This window comes from Stegodyphus dumicola, chromosome X1 (assembly GCF_044657685.1).
Source record: "Stegodyphus dumicola isolate Sdum_Otavi_A_Nest chromosome X1, ASM4465768v1".
In the NCBI taxonomy this organism is placed as follows: Eukaryota; Metazoa; Arthropoda; class Arachnida; order Araneae; family Eresidae; genus Stegodyphus; species Stegodyphus dumicola.
Genome location: NC_140780.1, coordinates 149,141,187 through 149,163,350, shown reverse-complemented (window position 1 = coordinate 149,163,350; position 22,164 = coordinate 149,141,187). Strand labels below are relative to the sequence as shown.

The window sequence follows — 22,164 nt, the reverse complement described above, 5'->3', positions numbered from 1 at the left end:
CTGTGAATGCAACTGGTTCAGATTGCTCTTCATCAGAATCATCATCATGTTTATTTGTTTCATGAATCACGTTAACTCACTCATCCTCATTTAGGTCTTCATCAGCCGTTATTTCTTCAATAGCTTCCTAAATTAAATCCTCAAAACTTTCTCCTCCTATAGTTTGGGCCAATTTAGTGATCTGAGAATATTTATGCTAGCAGTAATCTATCATTCTCAACTTTAGCAGCAACTGGCCATATTGCTTTCCAGCATGCACTGAACATTGATTGTTTAATCCGAGTACATGACAGTCCAACATGCTTAACACAATCTAAGATTGTAAGTTTCTTCCAAGCATTCACAAGAGTAAAAGATTCATCATTCTCCATTTGTTCTAAAGTATACCTGAAGGTTTGTTTGATATACAATGCCTTAAATGTCAAAATTATTCCTTGATCTAATGGCTGTAATAAGGAAGTTGTATCCTTTGATAAAATGACAACCTCTACATTTTCGTGTTACAAATCTTGAGGATGACCAGGTGCACTATCAATTAATAGAAGAGCCTTAAAAGGCAATCCCCTTTTTCCTTAAATAATTTTTGACATCTGGGACGAACATGTTATAAAATCATTCATTGAAAGATATGGCAGTGACCAATGCTTTCTTATTAGCTATCCAATAAATGGGAAGGTTATTTATGTTTATTCCTATGCATAAGCATGGTGTTTTTTGACTTGTTAATAACCAATGGTTTCATAATATAATCTCCTGAAGCATTGTAACAGAAAAGGATTGTTATACGACTTTTCACTACCTTATGACCACTAGTTGATTAGCAAGCTTTAGCCAAATAGATTCTTTCAGACATTTTTTTCCAGAACAACTCGGACTCATCAGCATTAAAGATCTGATAAAAAAATGTAGGAGTTGGCAACAATGATTTCAGCAAATTTTACTGAATATTGTTGTGCTGCATCCAAATCAGCAGATGCATTTTCAATCTTAGATTATGTAAGAATGAATTTGTTTGAATCTCTCAAACTAATCATAACTTGTGGAAAGTGATACCTTTTTTTTTATCTGACGAAATCGGCGGTGACTGATTCTTAAGTGCTTTATAAATCTTTAAAGCCTTATTTGTCATAGCATTAGTATCAATTGGAATTCGTTTTTTGATTTTTGTCTTCTACCCATATCACTAATGCCTTTTCCATATTTTCCATTGTACAGTGCTAAAAAAAAATGGGATAGTGCTATATCTCCTGTTCTACTGGGCCGATTGACAAAATTCAAACTGGGTTTTTCATGTCTCGAAGGCACGACTTAGAATATATATTAGATTTATATATAGCACTATTCTAACATAGGTATTTTGACACAAAAACGGACTTTTTCTGAAATAACATACCAATTTTTTTCCATATTTCGATTCTACGACTAAAATTATGCCAGAATACCCAGTTTTGTAAAAATCGTACGAGTAGTTTTTAAAATATTAGCTCTCAAAATTTTAGCTTCTCAATGTTGATTGAATTTGGTAAATATTTATTAATATCTCTTTTTTTTATTAAAATTTTATTATTTTTCTTTTCACATTTCAAAATTTAGGTTCATTCCAAATAAAATTTACCCATTTTTTGTGTTTTATTTTTTAAATTTCTATTTTTAAATAATTTTTATAAATTTTGAATTATAACCTATAAAATTTTTACCATCATCTTAAAGTAGGTGTATTTTTAAGCATATCTGCAAAAAATTAGACTTTTTATTCAAAATTTTCTAAGATACACAAAAATTTACATATTTTAGTGTTTTGAAATTTGGCATCTTTTTTTTGGGCGATAATAATGCCAAATGTGGTTTATGGATTTTTATTACAGTGAATTGCCACAGCTATTTTTAACCTTAAATTTCAAGTAATATTTTATGGAGAATTAATTAAATGAAATTTTTTCCCTCAATGATGTGTAATAAATATTTATTAATACTATATGAAAAGCTATTTTTTTAAAATTATAGATGATATTATTCAAATTTTTAACTTTTTTTTTTTTTTTTTTTTTTTTAATTTCTCTCTTTCTTCCTTTTTTTAAAAAAATAAGAGTAAATTTTTGTAAAAGTAAATATTTACCTTTGGCGTTTTATCGTCTGCTACTTTACTTCGTTTAAATTGAATTGTCTAAAACTGAGAATTTTCGTTTGATGTTTATTTGAATTTTATGGAAATATTTTATGACATTAACTGCATAATTTATTTCTAAACAAACTGTTGCTTATGAAGTGGCTGAAAGAGCGGCTGATACTATCATCCATATTTTTAAAGCACAGTATATTTTTATAGAACCATAAGATTTAGATTAATCATTTTTATAACAGTCAAATTATGATATAAAGATACAACCCTCTAGAGACTGAATTAATGGAAGTTCAATGGTTACGTAGAAATGATCTGCAGCTACTTAATGGCTAGATAAGTCAGCAGGTTCTGTGGACAAGTAGGAATAATTATTTAAACGACACCCAACATTCTGGATTCAATTAACAACGAGGATACAATGTTTATTAAATGAATTTAAGAAGTTTTAAAACATAAAATATCAACTAATTTTTTATCCTAAAATGTATTTTTGTGCATAGCGTATTTTCATTATATCCTTAAAATTCTAATTTAGAATGTAATTGTCAAGAACTGAATCCTAATCATCAGTAATATAATAAGTAATTATTACGGTTATTAATAAATCCTTCTTATAAAGTAATTGCAGATACTTCAAAAAACTTTCTGTCTGAATGGTGGTGTTGGTGTATTTAATTATGGCAAAGCACACTAGGGCTATCTGCCTAAGGGGAGGGATGCCTTTCGTGGAGGACTTTATAAGGGAAACTGGCTCGTATACACGTTACACATGGGGAAAACCACGAAAACGCCCATGCAGCCAGCCCGTTCGAACGGATTCGAACTTCAGACCGAACTACCGGTGTTCAGCGGCTTTACCGCTCGGCCGCTGGTGGGCCTGTCTGAATGCAAATATTTTTAATTTATATTAATCAAAATTGCACATGATATTATTTATTTACACTTCAATTCTTACCGTCAGCTCTAGTAGAAGTTACAACCCATCTAAGTTTAGAAACAGCATACCGTAACAGCAATTCAATTATTGGCGCCGTATCTTTCATGTTACTCCTGATTAGCAAGCTACATGATTTTTAATGAGTATTTGGGTTTTGCTAGTAACTTCACTTGGAAATCGCGCTTAAACTAGGTTAGTTGGTTATTTGAACGTAGAAAGAACATGGGAGCTATTTGATTAAGATGCTTTCATAGAGAACCTAGAAAACTATGAAAACCAACTATGCAGCCTGGGTTAGAGTTCGCAACAAACAATTAGTATTTAACAATCTTCAAATGCTAGGCAACTGGTGAGGCTCCAATTAAATCTCTAATTTAATATTTTATTTGTAAATATTTAAAACATAAAATATCAACTAATTTTTTATCCTAAAATGTATTTTTGTGCATAGCGTATTTTCATTATATCCTTAAAATTCTAATTTAGAATGTAATTGTCAAGAACTGAATCCTAATCATCAGTAATATAATAAGTAATTATTACGGTTATTAATAAATCCTTCTTATAAAGTAATTGCAGATACTTCAAAAAACTTTCTGTCTGAATGGTGGTGTTGGTGTATTTAATTATGGCAAAGCACACTAGGGCTATCTGCCTAAGGGGAGGGATGCCTTTCGTGGAGGACTTTATAAGGGAAACTGGCTCGTATACACGTTACACATGGGGAAAACCACGAAAACGCCCATGCAGCCAGCCCGTTCGAACGGATTCGAACTTCAGACCGAACTACCGGTGTTCAGCGGCTTTACCGCTCGGCCGCTGGTGGGCCTGTCTGAATGCAAATATTTTTAATTTATATTAATCAAAATTGCACATGATATTATTTATTTACACTTCAATTCTTACCGTCAGCTCTAGTAGAAGTTACAACCCATCTAAGTTTAGAAACAGCATACCGTAACAGCAATTCAATTATTGGCGCCGTATCTTTCATGTTACTCCTGATTAGCAAGCTACATGATTTTTAATGAGTATTTGGGTTTTGCTAGTAACTTCACTTGGAAATCGCGCTTAAACTAGGTTAGTTGGTTATTTGAACGTAGAAAGAACATGGGAGCTATTTGATTAAGATGCTTTCATAGAGAACCTAGAAAACTATGAAAACCAACTATGCAGCCTGGGTTAGAGTTCGCAACAAACAATTAGTATTTAACAATCTTCAAATGCTAGGCAACTGGTGAGGCTCCAATTAAATCTCTAATTTAATATTTTATTTGTAAATATTTAAAATATTGTTGTATTCTTAGACACAAGCAGAATTTAAGTTTTGTTAATTCGTTAGTAAACTACTAAGCCGTAGTGCAAATGAATATTCAATTTTTTTTTGCAATAATTGTATTCACATAATATTCTTGCATATGAGCTAAAGAAGGAAAGTTCTCGGAAGATTAAAGAAGTGTTTAAATCCAGTGATATTAGGTTTGTCTTACAAGCTCAGGATAAAAACGATTCTGCAATTGCCCCAGTAGCTGACTTATAAATGGCTGTGAATTAAGCAGATGACTTTCAATCTTACGTTTTCAGTCAGAAAAAACGTATTACAAATGTTTTGTATATCATGACAATGCATCTTTTCATTATTCAATAACCAGTCGGAGAACCGCTTGTGTTCCGAAAATAAGTATGTGTACTCAAATCGTCCTGCATGTTCTTCAAAGTTGTCTTCTTGTGATTTTTTTTTCCTTTCCCAAAAACTAAAGTTGCCTTTCAAAGGAAAGTTTTTTGACATTGAAGAGACAAAAGGAGTATGACATCTACTTTTAGAGGCATGTCAAAAACAGATCTCTACAAGCCATCTCTTCCATTACATGTTGTGCATTCAAACAAAAAGTTGCATCAGCGTAAATTCTATAATCTATTTTTATTACACTCTGATTACTTTATTAACATACAGTGAATATTTACTAAATCTTTTACTTCAGCTTAAGTAATTCGGAATTTTTGACGGAATTGTCGTCGGAACTAGGACTTAGAAGATAAATCAAATTAAATAATTCTATAACCCAATAAATTCAAGGTCGAAGTTTCAATATTTTATTTTCGGAGGGAGGGGAAATTTTTTCAGTTTTGGTCCATTATCCTAAGTATATTTGCTTCGATTGTTTATTTTTTCGTAAAAGCGAAAATTTTACGCATGGTATACATATAATGCATAGCTTCAAATTAAAATTTAATAATATACAGAGTGGTTATAATTAAAGTTCCACTTTGAAACCATCATAAAAGGAAACTACTGGATCAACTGTTATCAAACTTGGTAATCGTGTAAAGGAGGTCATGGGAATTTATTTTCTGTGAAAAAAAGGAAGTTCGAAACCTCACCACAAGGGGGAAAATGGTGATGTATGCAATATTGTTAAACGAAATATGGGTCAGAATCTAAGTTAAACTTTTGTTACATGGGCTTAATATGTTGTATACCATTAAGAAACTTTGAAATAAGCAAATTACCATTTAAAGGCGTTAAATTCGATAAAAGTCGAGTGCGCCATCCGTGTAAGGAAGAAATTCGTCAGTGAAAAACCATGAATTAGCGATTAGAAAATGGGAGATCGCAAATCACTCGCACAAGTGCGTACAATCTGGAAATCGTTTTCTTACAATTCGGCCCTAAAACATGAAGATATTGATTCAAAACGCTTTTAATCGATTTGCGCCAAAGAAATCCCTCATGTTATCTATCTAGTTCCACTGCATTCAATTGCATAGCAGTCGTTCCACACCGTCTGGTGTCGAATGACAGCTAGTTTTATAACTGAACCATTTTCTGTGAAGAGCAGTCGACAGCTGGACCACTGTGATTGCAGCTCACTTAAAGTCAATGTTAAAATGTTTCGTGATACATGAACTGCAGTAACATGGCATTTTAGATACTACCATTTTTATGCAGCACTGCGCCCCACCTCACGTCTGTCGCACAGTTACTTAGGCAACATTTCACGAATGAACGTCTTATAGGCCAACACTTCCCCTCTTCCCAGCAGACCTCAACCTCTGTGACTTTTGGCTATGGGGTTATCTCAAAAGCACTGTTTATGGTGATAATCTAAACAATTTGGCAGAAATGAAAAATGTGATACACTGACATGTCCGTAACATTCCTCCTGATATGCTAAGAGCTGCTGTTGAGAATGCAGCAACAGGATTTAACTTGCTTTCGGAAAATGCTGGACGCTACACTGAACATGCTTTGTAACACGCTTCGGAAACTATTAAACACATTTTAAACAGATGTTTTCATGTCTTATTTCATTTAACAATACTGCATACAGCACCATTTTTCCCCTGGTGGTGAGTTTTTGAACTCTTTTTTTTTTTTTTTTTTTTTTTTTTCCCGCGGAAAATAAATTCCCAAAACCTCCTTTACACAATTCCCAAGTTTGATAACATTTGGTCCGGTAGTTTTCCTTTTATGACCATTTTGAAGTGTAACTTTACTTATAACCACCATGTGAATTAAAACTTTAAAAGTTTGATAGTTTGATTCAAGTCCCAGTTTTAAAAATATATATACAGTCAAAAGTCGTTAATCCGGACTCGTCGGGACTTCGGCGATTCCGGATTATAGATCATCAGTTTAAATCTCGTAAGATGGCATGCAGAAATTCTAAAATTAAAAATATGAAACCGTAATTTATGAAATAAAGAACAATTATGATCTAAAAAGTATCAAAATTTACAAAAAAAAAAAAAAAAAAAAAAAAAAAAAAAAAAAAAAAAACCTTAATATTTATTTGTTTACTTTATTAAACATTTCTCTCAATGTAAGTTGTTTAAGTTGCTTCATTTTATGTGATAATACTTTCTCTTTAATTCTATAAAAAGACATAATTTCTTGTTCAGTTACAAAGTTCCGCTGTTCAAGTCCCGTTAATTGCTGTGCCGAGAATACCGACTAATTTGTCAATCGAAATTTTTTCGTCATTTCTTTATCCATGTTTTGCAGCAATTTCACTTTTTGTTTGTTGGACATCGAAACATACTTTCGTTTTGTAGATCCTTTGGAAGTTCCAGCATCGGAAATTCTATTTGACATAATCGAAAGTTCAAGTTTACTTTTATAAAATTGCTCTTACAGTCTGCAAAAAATAATAAGCGGGATCCATTTCGAAGATTAAGGAACAACGCAATCATTAACATTAACTGAAATAGATAATTAGATAATTTTAGCTTACACCGTCCGTTATACATTAAACGCGCAGGCAAAAACGTATTCTGCACTTGCGCACACGCATATGCGCAGTAGTCAAGGTCTTACGCGCACGCGTAAAATGCCTGTGCGCATGTGCCGACGCGGCGCATGCGCAGAAAGTTTTTAGCTTTGAGGTTCGGATTATAGATCATTCCGGATTATGGGTGTCCGACTTTTGACTGTATAATCTTTTATATTAATCTTCTTAGAAAGAATGTTTTAGGAAGCTAATTTTTCTCTCGCGTTACAGATTGTATAAAAAGACATCATCTTTAATATGATTTAGATTGTTTCAGCCGGTGTATAAGAATCGGGTTACTCAGTGGTACAGAATAAACCCTGCTGGATTGTTTTATTTCTTTGTCATTTAGCAAAAATCTTTTAATTAAAATATTTATCCTTTAGATTTTGCTTTAAACTTTATTTATGGTTAAAATGACTAGAAAATGAAAAGCGTCTTCAGCTGAAACGCAATTCATGTAATTGATATTTTAAAAAATTGACAAGAATGCAAAATTTATGGAAGGCTAGCCATCGAAAAATCTTAATTTCTCGTGTGAGCACTGAAAATAACTGTAGAAGGAAAGAGGAAAATTAAGGAGAAAAGTAAGCAAAAATTTGCAGGGAATTTGGCAGTCAGATATACCAAGATGTTTAAAAAAGTCGGACGCATTTGAATATACTTTCAGGATACTTCAAAGAATTTAGGTGTTTAAAGAGAAAACACTTGGACATGTACACCAGCAAATGCCATCAATTAAGCTTGTGTTAACAGAAAAGACAAAAACGATATCATTGCAGATTAAAGAGCGACTGGTTTAAGACTATATGCTTGTATAAATTTAAATTACGTTATAGAACATCATATCGTATCATAAATGGAGAATCCCATGATTTTCTCAGTCGAATTATTTGAAGATTCAGGAGTTTATCTAGTGATGTTTATCTAGTGTTCTTATTTTTTTTTTTTCCGTCACTGAACACTGGTAGTTCGGTCCGAGGTTCGAATTCCGCGAACGGGCTGGCTGCATGGGCCTTTTCGTGGTTTTCGCCATGTGTAACGTGTATGCGAGCCAGTTTCCCTTAGAAAGTCCTCCATGAAGGCATCCCTTAGGCAGATATCCCTAGTGTGCTTTGTCATAATTAAATAAACCAAAACCTCTTGATGAAACCAGTCTTTCCTTTCATCTCATACCTTCAAAATGTTTAGTCTCTAAAGACTGATAAAGGCTCTGACCAAATACTGATGCAATGGATTGAATTGGATTATTAAATTACGGCAAAGCAGGGCTATCTGCCTAAAAGGAAGGATGCCTTCGTGAAGAAATTTCTAAGGGAAACCAGCTAGCATACACGGTACACATGGGAAAATCCACAAAATTGCCCATGCAACCAGCCTGTTTATTGGGATTCGAAGCCCGGAGTGAACTACCAGTGTTCAGCGACTTTACCGCTCGGCAGTTTGTGGGCTTTTATGAAATGGAAGGCGATAACTTTATTTAAAATGTTTGTCAAAAATACCAAGATATTTCGAAAAGTTGGATACTTTTTAATATACTTGCAGAATGCCTAAAGAAAAAGAGCAAAAATGGAGCACAATGCCTGAAGGAAAAGAGAAGAAAAAATAATTTTTTGCATAAAATTTAGTATTTGTATTTTTTTTAATTTAAAACTTTTTAATCTTATGATATTTGATTCCTGCAATTTCATAAATAAAATATTTGACTAAAATGTGAATAACATTTTAAGAAACTAAATGTAGGATAAAATTGTGTAAAGCAATGGGCACAATGATAAAACTGTTTAATGCAGTGTATGCAAGTCATCCTAAGTTAAAATGTCGGCTATACATCTCTCTTATTTATATATGTCTTTTCTGAAGGGAACATTCAAAGGCGTGTTAACTGTGCTTTACAGTATTTTCTCTTTTAATATATGCAGTTTTCAAACGCATGGTAGTCTGGGTTACAAAGTATTCTTCCGAAAGAAACGCAATTCAAATAAATAAAATCAAATTCTGGAAAATTTATATTAATAAATATATTCAAAATGCTCAGTTCAAAGGAATAAATAGAAAATTTTAAAGCAATTATCTGAAGAGACAATGCAACGTAAACAATTAACATAAAAGTATAAAAATTACTTAAAATAATAACTGTGACCAAAAATATATATAAAGAAAACTATTTGAAAAAAAATAAACGCTGCACCTTTATTTATGCAGTTTGAATAGGTAAATAGAAATTTTTAAAACAGTTATTCGAAAAAAACCATGCAACTTAAGCAATTAAAATGAAATTTGAAAAAGAAAAAATTACTTAAAATAATAACAGTTATAATTAAAAATATGATATAAAGAATATTATTTGGAAAAAAGAAACAACCGTGACTTTTTTTCCTCTCACAGGAAAGTATGTTGCCATATATTAAGAAGTTTGCCAAGTGAACTATTCTTGGTGCAAACTGAAAAAAAAGTGCCAACATAAATTTGTGCATTTCTCCGTAAATTTCGCTCCAAATTTTACAAAATTTCATATTTAGGCGTAATTTGAGTCGTAGAATCGAAATATGTAAAAAAATTGGTATGTTATTTCATAAAAAGTTCGATTTTGTGTCAAAATACCTATGTTAGAATAGTGCTATGTATAAATCTAATATATATCCTAAGTCGCGCTTTCGAGACATGAAGAACGCAATTTGAATTTTGTCAATCGGCCCAGTAGAACGGGAGATATAGAACTGTCCCATTTTTTTTTAGCAGTGTACATACATACAATTTCATATGTACTCTTACATATGAAATTGTGCTCTTACTGACGCAAGTTCCAGCTGCTACACTTTTTCTAATAGTCTTCATTTTTTTCTAATTGTCCTTATTGTAGCTTTATTCATGGAGTAAAATTTATGTGTTACTCTTTCTGTATTATGTAGACAATCTAATATTTTAATTTTTGTTTCAAAAGAAATAACTTTTCTTTTTATTTCATTTTTTTTTTCAAATTTTTTGGCATTATAAAATTGTAAAAAAAGTATTTATAAAAATGCCACAAAATATAAATGTTGAAAACTTACCAGTAAACATTCAAATATGTTGATAAAAATGATGTAAGGTTTGCTGCTAAAATACTGATAATGCACTAGTTCACATGAACCAAATAGCTTTAACTGTTGTGAAATACACATACATACTGTGGGGATTCCCCTTTTAGAATACAGGGAATCCCCATCCTTGTTGTTGCCACCAGTGTTACCAAAGGAATGAGATTCAAAAAATGACTTAAAATATATGTATTTGCATATATGCAATTCAATATACATTTTTAACAAGTTTTTGAAATCTATTAATTTTTAAACCATGTAAAACCGAAATTAAGGGATAGGTGTACTAATTTACTCAAATTCTGAAAGCATCACAGTCTGATCCTACTGAGCTCCAGCTAAATTTATACTCTTGTCCACAAACACTAGAAGATGTCATGAAATCTCACTTATTCATAATTGGATAAATTGAAACTTTGATCAATTTGAAAAAATGCTGAAGTTCTGCAAACTTCAAGTAAGAAAAAATGCCAGTAAATTTTAAAAATTCAATTTGTTTGTGAGGTAACTAAAATAAAGAAAAGTTGTACTTATTAGTATATAGCACATAAAATATGACTATACACTTATTTTCAACTCTCTCAGAACGTCGGTATCCTTTTGAAGACACACTTGTCTACTTTAATCTAGCCATTGTCAGTGCCTTTCTATTATGTAGCAATGATTTCTATATGCCTCTGACCCACTATGGTTTTAAATCCTTTTGGATTAATTAATATTTTCCCTCAAAAAATAACTGTATTTGCTATTTTGGAATTTTTACATTACAAAATATTGCTCCAAATTAACTAAACCTTGGAAGCTAAAAAAAAAAATGCTTTGTGATGACACCAAGTCAGAAAAAAACAGCTTAATATAAGGGTCATTTTGTGGTATTTATATCCTGACCAGGTTGAAAATTTTTTTCTGGAACACTTTTAGAAATCATGGCTTATCTTGGTGAAAGCAAAAGTCAATAATATGTAAATTTTCTCTCCTTAAAAAATAACTTCTTTAACGTATTTTTTTCCCACTTCTAACAAGAAATTTAGATGTTTTACTGCTGTGGATGAAGCACTGTGTTAGAGTCATTTTACTATTTTAAAGAATGTTTAATGTACGGTTTAAAGTAATATTTAAGCAGGCTTTTTTTTAATTTTATTTTATACTGTTAAATACATTTGAAACAAAACATTACAATAATACTTTAAAAAATGTGCAAAAATAGTTATGTGAAAAATTATATTATCTCTGCAACATTTTCTAATTTCCATGTTTAAACAAGAAAAAGCTAAAGTATTCTTTTTTTTCTTTTGAGCTTAGCTGCAAGTGATAAAAACTTTAAAAGAGAATTATACTAAGAAGATTTCTAAAACTATGTATAATAAAAAGGTTTACATTGCAAGAACACTGTTTGTGCTTTTATTTGGTAGGTGCAAAAATATTTATTGGCTCTTACTCTTATATGCACCCTAAGATGAGGAAATCATATCAGCACAGAAAACATATCGCCACCAAATGTGGCGATATGTTTTCTGTGCTGGCTTTTGGCACGATTGCGTGTTGTATGGCAACCATTTTGACGTTGAAAACTCTTTTGCTGGAGTGGTTTAATTGTTCGTTGGTTTGTGTTTTGAAATGGCCTATGTTGCAATGAGAGACATGGTTGCAAGAGGGCTTGGGTGATTATTTTTAGTGGCTGTGGATGATAGAAGTAAGAAAACGCTGATGCAGTGCATTAAAGAGTGGATTGAGCCTTGTACAACTATTTTTTCGGATGGCTGGAAATCTTACAAGGATTTAGGAAAAGAAGGTTTTGAACATTTATTTGTGAACCATAGTATGAATTTTCTGGATAGCGAGTCTGGCTGTCAAATAAATACCACAGAGAGTATGTGGTGGCATGTTAAAGCTACGTTCTGCTGTCCGAAGAAGCATCCATTATGGTAAGTGCATTTTATTTTATTGTTTTTATTTTGTACAATGGTATGTTCATTTTTTTTTCTATGAATTTCTGTTGTTATTGTTTTTTTTTTTGAATTATTTGTAATTTATTTTAGTTTATTTTGTTGATTTGTGCACAATGCTTGGATTATGCAATTAGTAGATGATTTTTTTAAAGTTTAAACAGAATGCTGTGTACATGGTATTCTTCGAAACTTATTGTTATGTTAATTTATTAAAGCGAGGTGTGCATAGTTCGTAGATTCTTTTGCTGCCTAGATGTGCAATTCGTAGATTTTTTTTTAAGTTAAAACATATCACTGTGTACATGGGTTCTTGTCAAATATTTTTGGTTAGAAAATTCACGTCTTTGCTATCTAAATTTTTTGTTTTTGTTTCGGATTTTTAGCTTAAATTGAAATCAAAACGTGGTTTTTGCTTACACGAAAACCACGTTTTGAACACAATTTAAGCTAAAAATCTGAAACAAAAAATTTAGATAGCAAAAATGTAATGTGAAAACCGCATTTTTGGAGACATTTTAGGCTTAAAGTTTGAAATGTAGACAAAAAATTTTGATAGTAATATGGCACCATGGAGAAATTTGTCGCCAAGCGAGGGCATATATAAGAGTAGTTTCTATTTATTTAACCATAGATGCATACTGATAATGTACAGCAGTAAACTTGTATTATTCTTTACAAACAGTAAACTGGTTTGTCAAGGACTAATCAGGATTACATAAACCAAGATGTTCTTACGATTGTGTCGTGACACCAAACTTATCCATTACTGGCTATATATCGCACGGTTTAGCAACACATTTTGTTCATCATAAATTGTAGATGGGAAAATACATAAATACCCAAATTCCTAATGGAAGGCTTCGGGCACTGTTCTGAAATTGGAACTCTATATGACTTCAGTAAATAGCTGACCCCTTACTGGTTAGAAAGAAACCTTATGGTTACTGTGAGGTCCTTAACTGCTTTCAATTTTGGGGGATATTTGTTTGATTTTATATCAAGCATATATTAAATATACTCTTGGCTCTCTGAATTTTTTTTTTTTTCTTTTTGTCCACGCAGCATTAGGTGGGCTTCTTCAATGGCCATACTGTGATGGGAAAGTTCGATGACCACACTGTAGTTTGTGAGTGGTATGTTATAGGCCAGATATAGAATATACTTCACTTAAAATTTACTTATATCTTAGAATTTCTGCCTGAACATATATTAAAATAATTAAATAAGTAATCAATCAGGCATCACGTGTACACCTGATTTATCTTATATTTCTAAAACTGTAAAAAATAGTTTTAAATTAAGATAAGATAATAATTTAAATAAGAATTAGAGCTGCTTATGACTGCAATTTTAACAACATATAGTTTTAAAATGGTTCTGAAAAATTTACAATTCCTTGAAAATTCTTAAAGCATAGTTTAGGAATTTTACTAAATCACAAAAAAGTAAATATCATACCTGCCAACCTCTAAAGATAAAAATTCAGAAGAACACGAAGAATTAATATCATGCTTTGATATTAAAAAAATAACAATTTATACAAATAGAAAAAGAAAACTGTACTTAAATTAGTAAATCGCAATTAAGTAGTAACTAAAAAATTTATTAGGAAACATAAAACAAGAACTTAATGTTACACAAAAAAAATTATTGCAATGAATTTTGAGTGCATTTTTTGGCTTTAGCCAAAAATTCTTTGGAAAATTTCCTGTCATAACAATTAGTTTCGACATAACATTTACATAGCAATTAAAATATTTTCTAGAGTTTTTGGTGAAATTGAAGAACGAAACATAGTTTTGTTTTTCTTCACAACACTGAAGACTCTCTCGCACTCAGCATTATTGTGTGGAATTACGAGAATAGCACATAAAACTCTTGCTAGTCTATCATATTTTGATGTTCCATCAGCTCTTTTTATTCTTTTTAAGGTACCAACGAGGACATCAAGTCTATCTTCTCCAGAACTGGGAAAGTCTTCAAACTGTGCAGCAGAAAATTGGTTCTGTAGTTCATCTAAAGCATCATTATGGCATTCATTTTCTTTAATTGTTAACAAAAATGGAAATTTATTAATAAAAAAAAAACGAATCTTTTCAAACAAAAGATAAATTTTCAATTTGTTTCAAATTTGCCACTTTAACATTTCATTTTGCAAAGGAAACTTCCTTACAATGTAACACAGGCTGAGGAAAAGTACTTTCTAACACATTAAAAAAAAAAAATTCTTTTTTCTCATGATCTTTCAAAGAATTTACAAGTTCCCTGGTTTGATTTCCAATTACAGTCAAAAGTCGTTAATTCGGACACCCATAATCCGGACCTCAAAGCTACAAACTTTCTGCGCATGCACAAAATACGTTTACGAATACGTGTTTAATGTATAACGGACGGAGTAAGCTAAGCAAAAATTATCTAATTCAGTTAATGTTGCAGATTGCGTTGTTCCTTAATCTTCGAATTGGATCCGGCTTATTATTTTTTGCACACTGTTAGAGCAATTTTATAAAAGTAAGCTTGAACTTTCGATTATGTCAAATAGAATTTCTGATACATATTTACTAATATGTAAAGGATCTACAAAGCAAAAGTATGTTTCGAAGTCCATTAAACAAAAAGTGGAATTGCTGCAAAAAATGGATATAGGCATATCCTTTGTTTCTCTAACCATTCCGAAATCTTTTTATCAATTTCACGCTGCTTTGCGGTGGGGGGGGGACACCACGGCGCGCAATGAATTGGACGTTGATCTGTCAGCACCATCCTTATCTTCAGGGCAGATGTTTTCATTTTACTTGGCTTATAATACTTTACTAAATGTAGTATTTCATCTCGATGTACTCCGTCTTTGATATGATTTAAATCAAATTCCTCGTCATTATAATTCGCTTCCGATAGCGAAGAAAGTGACACAGAGGTTATTGAAAACGAAAAAATTTCGATTGACAAATTAGTCGGTATTCTCGACACAGCAATTATAGGACTTGAACAATGGAACTTTGCAACCGAACAATAAATTATGTCTGTTTATAGAATTAAAGAGAAAGTATTATCACATAAAAAACGAAGCAGCCTAAACATCTTACATTGAAAAAAATGTTTAATAAAGTAAACAAATAAATATTAAGCTTTTTTTTTGTAAATTTTGATACTCTTTAGATCATAATTGTTCTTTACTTCATAAATTACGGTTTCATATTTTTAATTTTATAATTTCTGCATGCCATCTTACCAGATTTAAACTGATGATCTATAATCCGGAATCGCCGAAGTACCAACGAGTCCGGATTAACGACTTTTGACTGTATAAGATCATTGTCATCCTTTCGATTTGCCAAACTATTATAGGCAACACTGTTTTTCACAACAGACGGTTTTACAAACTTAGTATAAAGTTCTTTCAAAAGATCATTAAGAATTTGGATAAGCAGGGGAGATTTTGGCGAAGCTGATTGTAGAAGGGTATTTACACTTTCAAAAATCTTAATGGTACTTAACACAAAACTACAATATGCTTTGTTCAAATCTGAAGAAAGAAGATAAAAATCCTTTCCTCCCGGCTAATAGAAGACTGTTTCTTCTTCCCTTCAACTTCTTTAACAAAGTTGACCTTTGAGGAGTCTTCTAAGCATTTTCTTTTTAAAGGGTTTGATTCTGTGTGTTGGCTTTTCCCTTTTAAAGCATTTTGATTAGAAGCAAAGTTGGTTTTCGGAATCTTATATGCCGACAAATTTGATGGGATCTGTGGTTTCGTTTTGGTCTCTTCGTGGAAATATTTTAACAATGCATCCCACTGTTCAATAAATTTTCCTAGCGCTCTGTTTAAGGATAACCACGCTCGCTGAGTCCGAGCTGAGTAATTCCCTTGCTGCTGAAGCGAACGCAGAAAAAATAATCTGGCGCTCACAAAGAAAAGAGTGGGAGAAACAAGTTCAGCGCATTGGATTGGCTGGTTAAGCGGCGAGTTGGGAGAAACCGCAGGTTACTGGATTCGAAGTAGTCGGTAGTTGGCGGTAAAACACAATGCAATTGGCAAAAATTGCTGAATTGGCGAAAAATTATAAAATTTCAACAAAAATCACTAAAAACACTTGAAAAAGGAAAAAAATCGTAAAAAATGGATTACGATCGTAAAATCGTAAAGACAAACGCATTTTCGTAAAAATTACGAAAAATTCGTAAAAGTTGGCAGGTATGAAATATACACAAACATAATTGTATTTCATAAAACAACCAATCAATTTGATGCATAGAATGAGTAAAAAGCAAACCTCCTTATCATAATGTAATCCAATATAGTCATTTCTGAAGTGAAAATAATGGCATATCATCCAAAAATGCAACAAGAATTGGATATAAACTGTCAAAAGATTTTGGCTGATCTTTACAATATGGTAACTGGTAGTTTGGCGACATTTTGGAGGCGATAAAGGTTACTACCTGGGACTTTGGTAATAATGTGAGCAGTACTCAGTTCCGATTACGCATTATTTTATGTGAGGGAAATGAGAGATCATGGGATATGGCATGTGATATTAATGGACGAATTACGGTTCTTTAATCGGGAAAGGGGGAAAATCGGGAAAAAATCTGGAAATTTTGTATTTGCCTTTATTCTGTGTTGTGTGAAACAGTGTTCGTTAATTTTTGGATCCCATGGCCCTAACTAAAGTGAATTCGAAATGGGTATTTAGTGGGATTGAAAGGCGTAGTAATAAGTGTTTCTTTAAGGTTGTGCAAGATAGAAGTAAAGATGTTTTATTAAATTATTTATTTTACCTGGTACCTTGGTGTGAACTATAAGTATGATTTTAAAGATCCTGAAAAAGAAATAAGAAAAGTTTATTGGACACGTAATGAAGGTTCTGAAGAAGAATAGGTAAGTTAGTATTTTTAATTATTTGAGGATATTATTTTTATGCATTGTTCTAAATGTAAGGTGGAAGTAAAGTAATTTGCGTAAACGTGCATGGAAATAATTTAAATATTTGACACTAAGTATTTGTAAGCATTTGTAATGAAGTAAAGGTATGAATTAGTTAGTGACGTTTGTAATATAATAGATAATGTAGAGGTAAAAGTTTTTGGATATTTTATTTATTTTATACGGGGAAATGTTCATATTTGGAAAGGGTATGTACTTTTTCGCGATCAGGTAATTTCATATATGTTCTTTTTACCGGGTTTAAAGATTCAGAAAATTGTTATGCATTTTCGTGAAATTTTTCTAATTTATGAGAAAAAAAGCAGTGTACATGGATATAGTGAAGAGTGTGCGCAATGCCATTTTTGTGCAATTCTGGGATGTTTTTTTAAGTAAAAATAAGTCGACGTGTACATGGTTTAGTGATATTTTAATTAAATGATAGTTATTTTGTGAATTTTATGTTTGTAGGAATTTGGTATACGTTTAAGTTGAAGTAAACGTGCATGGAAATAATTTAAATATTTGACACTAAGTATTTGTAATGCTTGCGGTATGAATTCGTTGGTGACCTGTATAATATAATAGATGATTTAGAGGTAAAAGTTTTTGGATATTTTATTTATTTTATATGTGGAAATGTTAATATTTGGAAAGGGTATAAACTTTTTCCCGATCAGGTAATTTCATATATGTTCTTTTTACCGGGTTTAAAGATTCAGAAAATTGTCATGTATTTTCGTGAAATTTTTCTAATTTATGAGAAAAAAGCAGTGTACATGGATATAGTGAAGAGTGTGCGCAATGCCATTTTTGTGTAATTCTGGGATGTTTAAGTAAAAATAAGTCGGCGTGTACATGGTTTATGTGTATGTGTTATTTTGAAAAACGCGTTAGGAGTATGGTATTGTGCACTTTTTCCCAATTTTGCAGTGAATATTTGTCATGATTAAGCAGTTTTGTTAGATAAAATTTCTAGCATAAGTGTAATTCGGCTAGTAGATTGTTGGAAGAAGTGTTCAGTAGATAAAAAGAAAAGAAACATGTCTTTACTTCGTGAAGACAAAATGGCGGTGGGAAAAACAAAATAGAGGGTTGCTGTAGGAGAGTTGGTCGCCAAATTTTTGCCAAAAATTCGCCAAGTTACCATAATGTAAAGATCAACCAAGATTTTTCATGGGCCTTCCTGAATCAATGCAGGGAGCAACAGAGTTGCAGTCAACAAATGTGGGCCTTTGTCCTCTGCAGCGACTAGTTGAAGTTCAGTTTTCCACCTGATATAAAACAGTTTATATCTGGAGGTGCCAGGAACATGAATTACTTTCATAATTTTAATCCAAGTCTTTCCACCAGCTAAAAATGACTTTATTTATACTGACTCCATCATACATGTAATATCCAGTCATGTATCCATCATTTGTCAATCATACAATTCAATGCATACATGACAGGATGGAAAGAAATAATGACTGGCATATATTCTCCCACTTGACAAAGGATATGTTTCTGCCTATAAATCTTCATTCCTATAAAAGAAATTTGGAACTACTCTGATACGTGCCCTCATGTTGCCAAATTTCTCGCCAAACACACTGCCATATTACTATTTAAATTTTTTGTCTACATTTCAATCTTTAAGCCTAAAATGTCTCCAAAAATGCGGTTTTCGCACATGCAAAAACCATGTTTTGAACACAGAATTTAAGCTAAAAATCCGAAACAAAAACAAAAAATTTAGATAGCAAAAACGTAAAGTTTCTAACCAAAAATATTTGACAAGAATCCAAGTACACAGTGATATGTTTTAACTTAAAAAACATCTACGAAGGGCAGAATCTAGGCAACAAACGAACCTACGAACTAACACACCTCGCTTTAATAAATTAACATAACAACAATAAATTTCAAAGAATACCATGTACACAGCATTCTGTTTCAACTTTAAAAAACATCTACGAGAACATAACATTCTATAAAATAAGAACAAGAATAAAATAAAATGCACTTACCATGAATTAATGCTTTTTCGAACAGCAGGAATACCAATTTCATACCGCCTTTAACATGCCGCCACGTAGTAATCACTATCGTATTTATATGACAGGTAGAAAATTCGTACTATGGTTCACAAATAAATAAAATCACAAATTCCTACTTCTATCATGCACAACCACTAAAAAATAATCTCCCAGACCCTCTTTCTACACCTCCAAATACCCACTGCCTCTCAACAGGATTGGCCACGATATTTCCTTTTGCTGAACTTAAACAACTTCCACCATTTTATCTGCCCCCCCCCCATCTTCTCAGACACAGACCATGACGTGAACCAACGAACTCCAGCGAAAGATTTTTCAGCATCAACAGGGTTGCCATACAACACACAATCGCGCCGAAAACCAGCTCAGAACACATATCGCGACATTTGGTGAAATTAGGGCGTATATCAGAGTTGTACCAGAAATTCTAACGAAGATAAGAGACAACTTTTTCCTCTTTGTTATTTTTATTTATTTATTTATGAATGATAAGATGTGTCTATAATGAAACTTGTTTGATGAATTTCTTAAAATGATATATAAAGAAATAATCTGGCCAACCAGATTTCACGATTTCATTGAGAACTTACGGAACACCTCTAGAGGATTTGCTGCTGAGTAAAGAAATTCTACAGTTAGGTATATGAATGCCTTGATGACTATACTGATTAAGAAGTGGAACATACTTCCTCTAACAAACTTATCAATAATACAGAATAACGCTGTAATGCCTGTATTTAAATAAGGATAGATCACATTCCCCATTAATGACAGAAGTCTGCATTTGTTTCTAAGGTATTCACTCTTTTCTAAACTTTGACTGTTTTGCAAGAACAGTTTTATGTTAAAACATGCTTAATGAATCAATAACACTTAATGCATACTATAATTAAACACAAATAAAAGACACTTTTGTATGTCTACTATAGACATATAAAGGTGTTCTGTATATAGAATAGGAATGAACATATGTGCTTTAATTGCAGTATAGGTATTATACTGTAGTTAAAGCACACATGTTAAATGTGCGAGTTAAGCACATGCATAACTATAGCATTATAAAATGTTAAATGAATCCATTTAGGCTTCATTTAACATTTTATAATGCATGCTCACAATTCAGACTTTAATGTGTTAAAATCCACTGCTGAATTGAAAGAATGCTTCAAAGAAATTTTTAATGAACATACATGAAAAATTAAATTTGTTAAATAATACGTGGTTGGGAAGTTAATCTTTAAAAAAAGTAGACGAGATTTTCCCACACTATATTTAAAACAGAAAATATTTTGATGCAATTTTTACAATATATATTATTATATTAGTGCACTAAATATGCAAACTGAAATAGAGAGAAAATGTACAATACAAAATTTCAGCGGCAGTATTTTTTGTACAAAAAACTCTGCTTACATAAACTTCTAAAGATAAAACAGTAATGCTTAATGCAGAACATTAGAAATGGATTTGCAGCCTTACTCTACAGTGAAATATTAACTTTGTGAATATAATTTACAAATACTATTTATGATATTTCTGATGTTGTACATTTCCAAATCTGCATAAGTTTTCATGATTACGCATTTACAAGGTATTAAATATCACTCTGGATCCCTTTTCTACAAACGGAATATTTTTAAAAAACAGATCATACAAAATCAAGTATGCCGAATTTTTTTTTAATATCTAAAATTTTTTTACTTAATTTCATTTAAATACTATTTATGATATTTCTGATGTTGTACATTTCCAAATCTGCATAAGTTTTCATGATTACGCATTTACAAGGTATTAAATATCACTCTGGGTCTCTTTTCTACAAACGGAATATTTTTAAAAATAGATCATACAAAATCAAGTATGCCAAATTTTTTTTTAATATCTAAAATTTTTTTACTTAACTTCATTTAAATACATTACTAAACTTTTTTCATAAAATGAGATTTTACTTGATAATTCAATACAATATAGTATATATATTAACGATTATACGAAGCTTTTAAACATTTCTTAATCAAATTTTTTGAAAAAACAAAAAAAACAAAAAACTTACTTCTCTGCATACACTGACTTCATGATATGTTATAAATGAAAATATGTTCTCAATCACTTCGTTTGGTAACTTGTCAAAGTGATTTATTTCCTCACTGTCATCCTCGGCAGCTTCAACTTTTTCATCCTTAGAAACGCAGATGGTGTTGCAAACGACGTCAGCGTCCATTGTTTTACTCTCCATTTCGACCGTCAACTTGTCAGATAGATCGACTTCCTCACCATCCAAGGTTCTTTAATATACTAAGGTTAGGCCAGGAACGGAAAAAGCGTGCCATTGGTTGCTGGTAGTGACGTCACCCGGGAGACAAGACGCATCGGCCGACGCGTCTGCTACATGATTTTGGTAATGGAAAAAATGTAAACTAAAGCAAAGTGATCATTTTATATGTGGTAGATACACCGGAAATACCGGGTTAATACTTTCCGATTAAGTATTTTGTTAAAGAAAATGTTTATTTTATGCACAGAATTCGTACGAATGCTGAAAATAATTGTAAACATTAAATTCTTTTCGTAAAGGAAAGCATTAGAAAATGAAAAACGTTATTTAAGTTAATTAAGGGAAATAAATATTGTAAAACAAGGTATTTTTCAATATATTTTCGTAGTATTGTTTGCACTAAATAAATCTTGTTGAACAGAACGCATGATGGCATAACTGCTAAGACCATGGCAAAAACATAATCAAAAAGTATTATTCTATTTATTTTCATTGCTCATGCACTTTTTTTAATACAAATGAACTTTGACATTCCATGAGAAATATATGATCGTGATTTTCAGTTTA

General features: G+C 31.6%; 1 protein-coding gene across 1 annotated transcript in view; it reads right to left on the bottom strand.

Moving 5' to 3' along the window:
* The window catches only part of LOC118199428 (uncharacterized), a 116,457-nt gene extending 94,841 nt beyond the window's left edge, over window positions 1-21,616 (bottom strand). The window contains exon 1 of the mRNA XM_085808593.1: window positions 21,376-21,616. Coding sequence (XP_085664719.1) covers window positions 21,376-21,558 — 183 coding nt within the window. The 5' untranslated portion in view covers window positions 21,559-21,616. The remainder of the gene's footprint in view (window positions 1-21,375) is intronic.
* Between the last annotated feature and the right edge of the window lie 548 nt (window positions 21,617-22,164).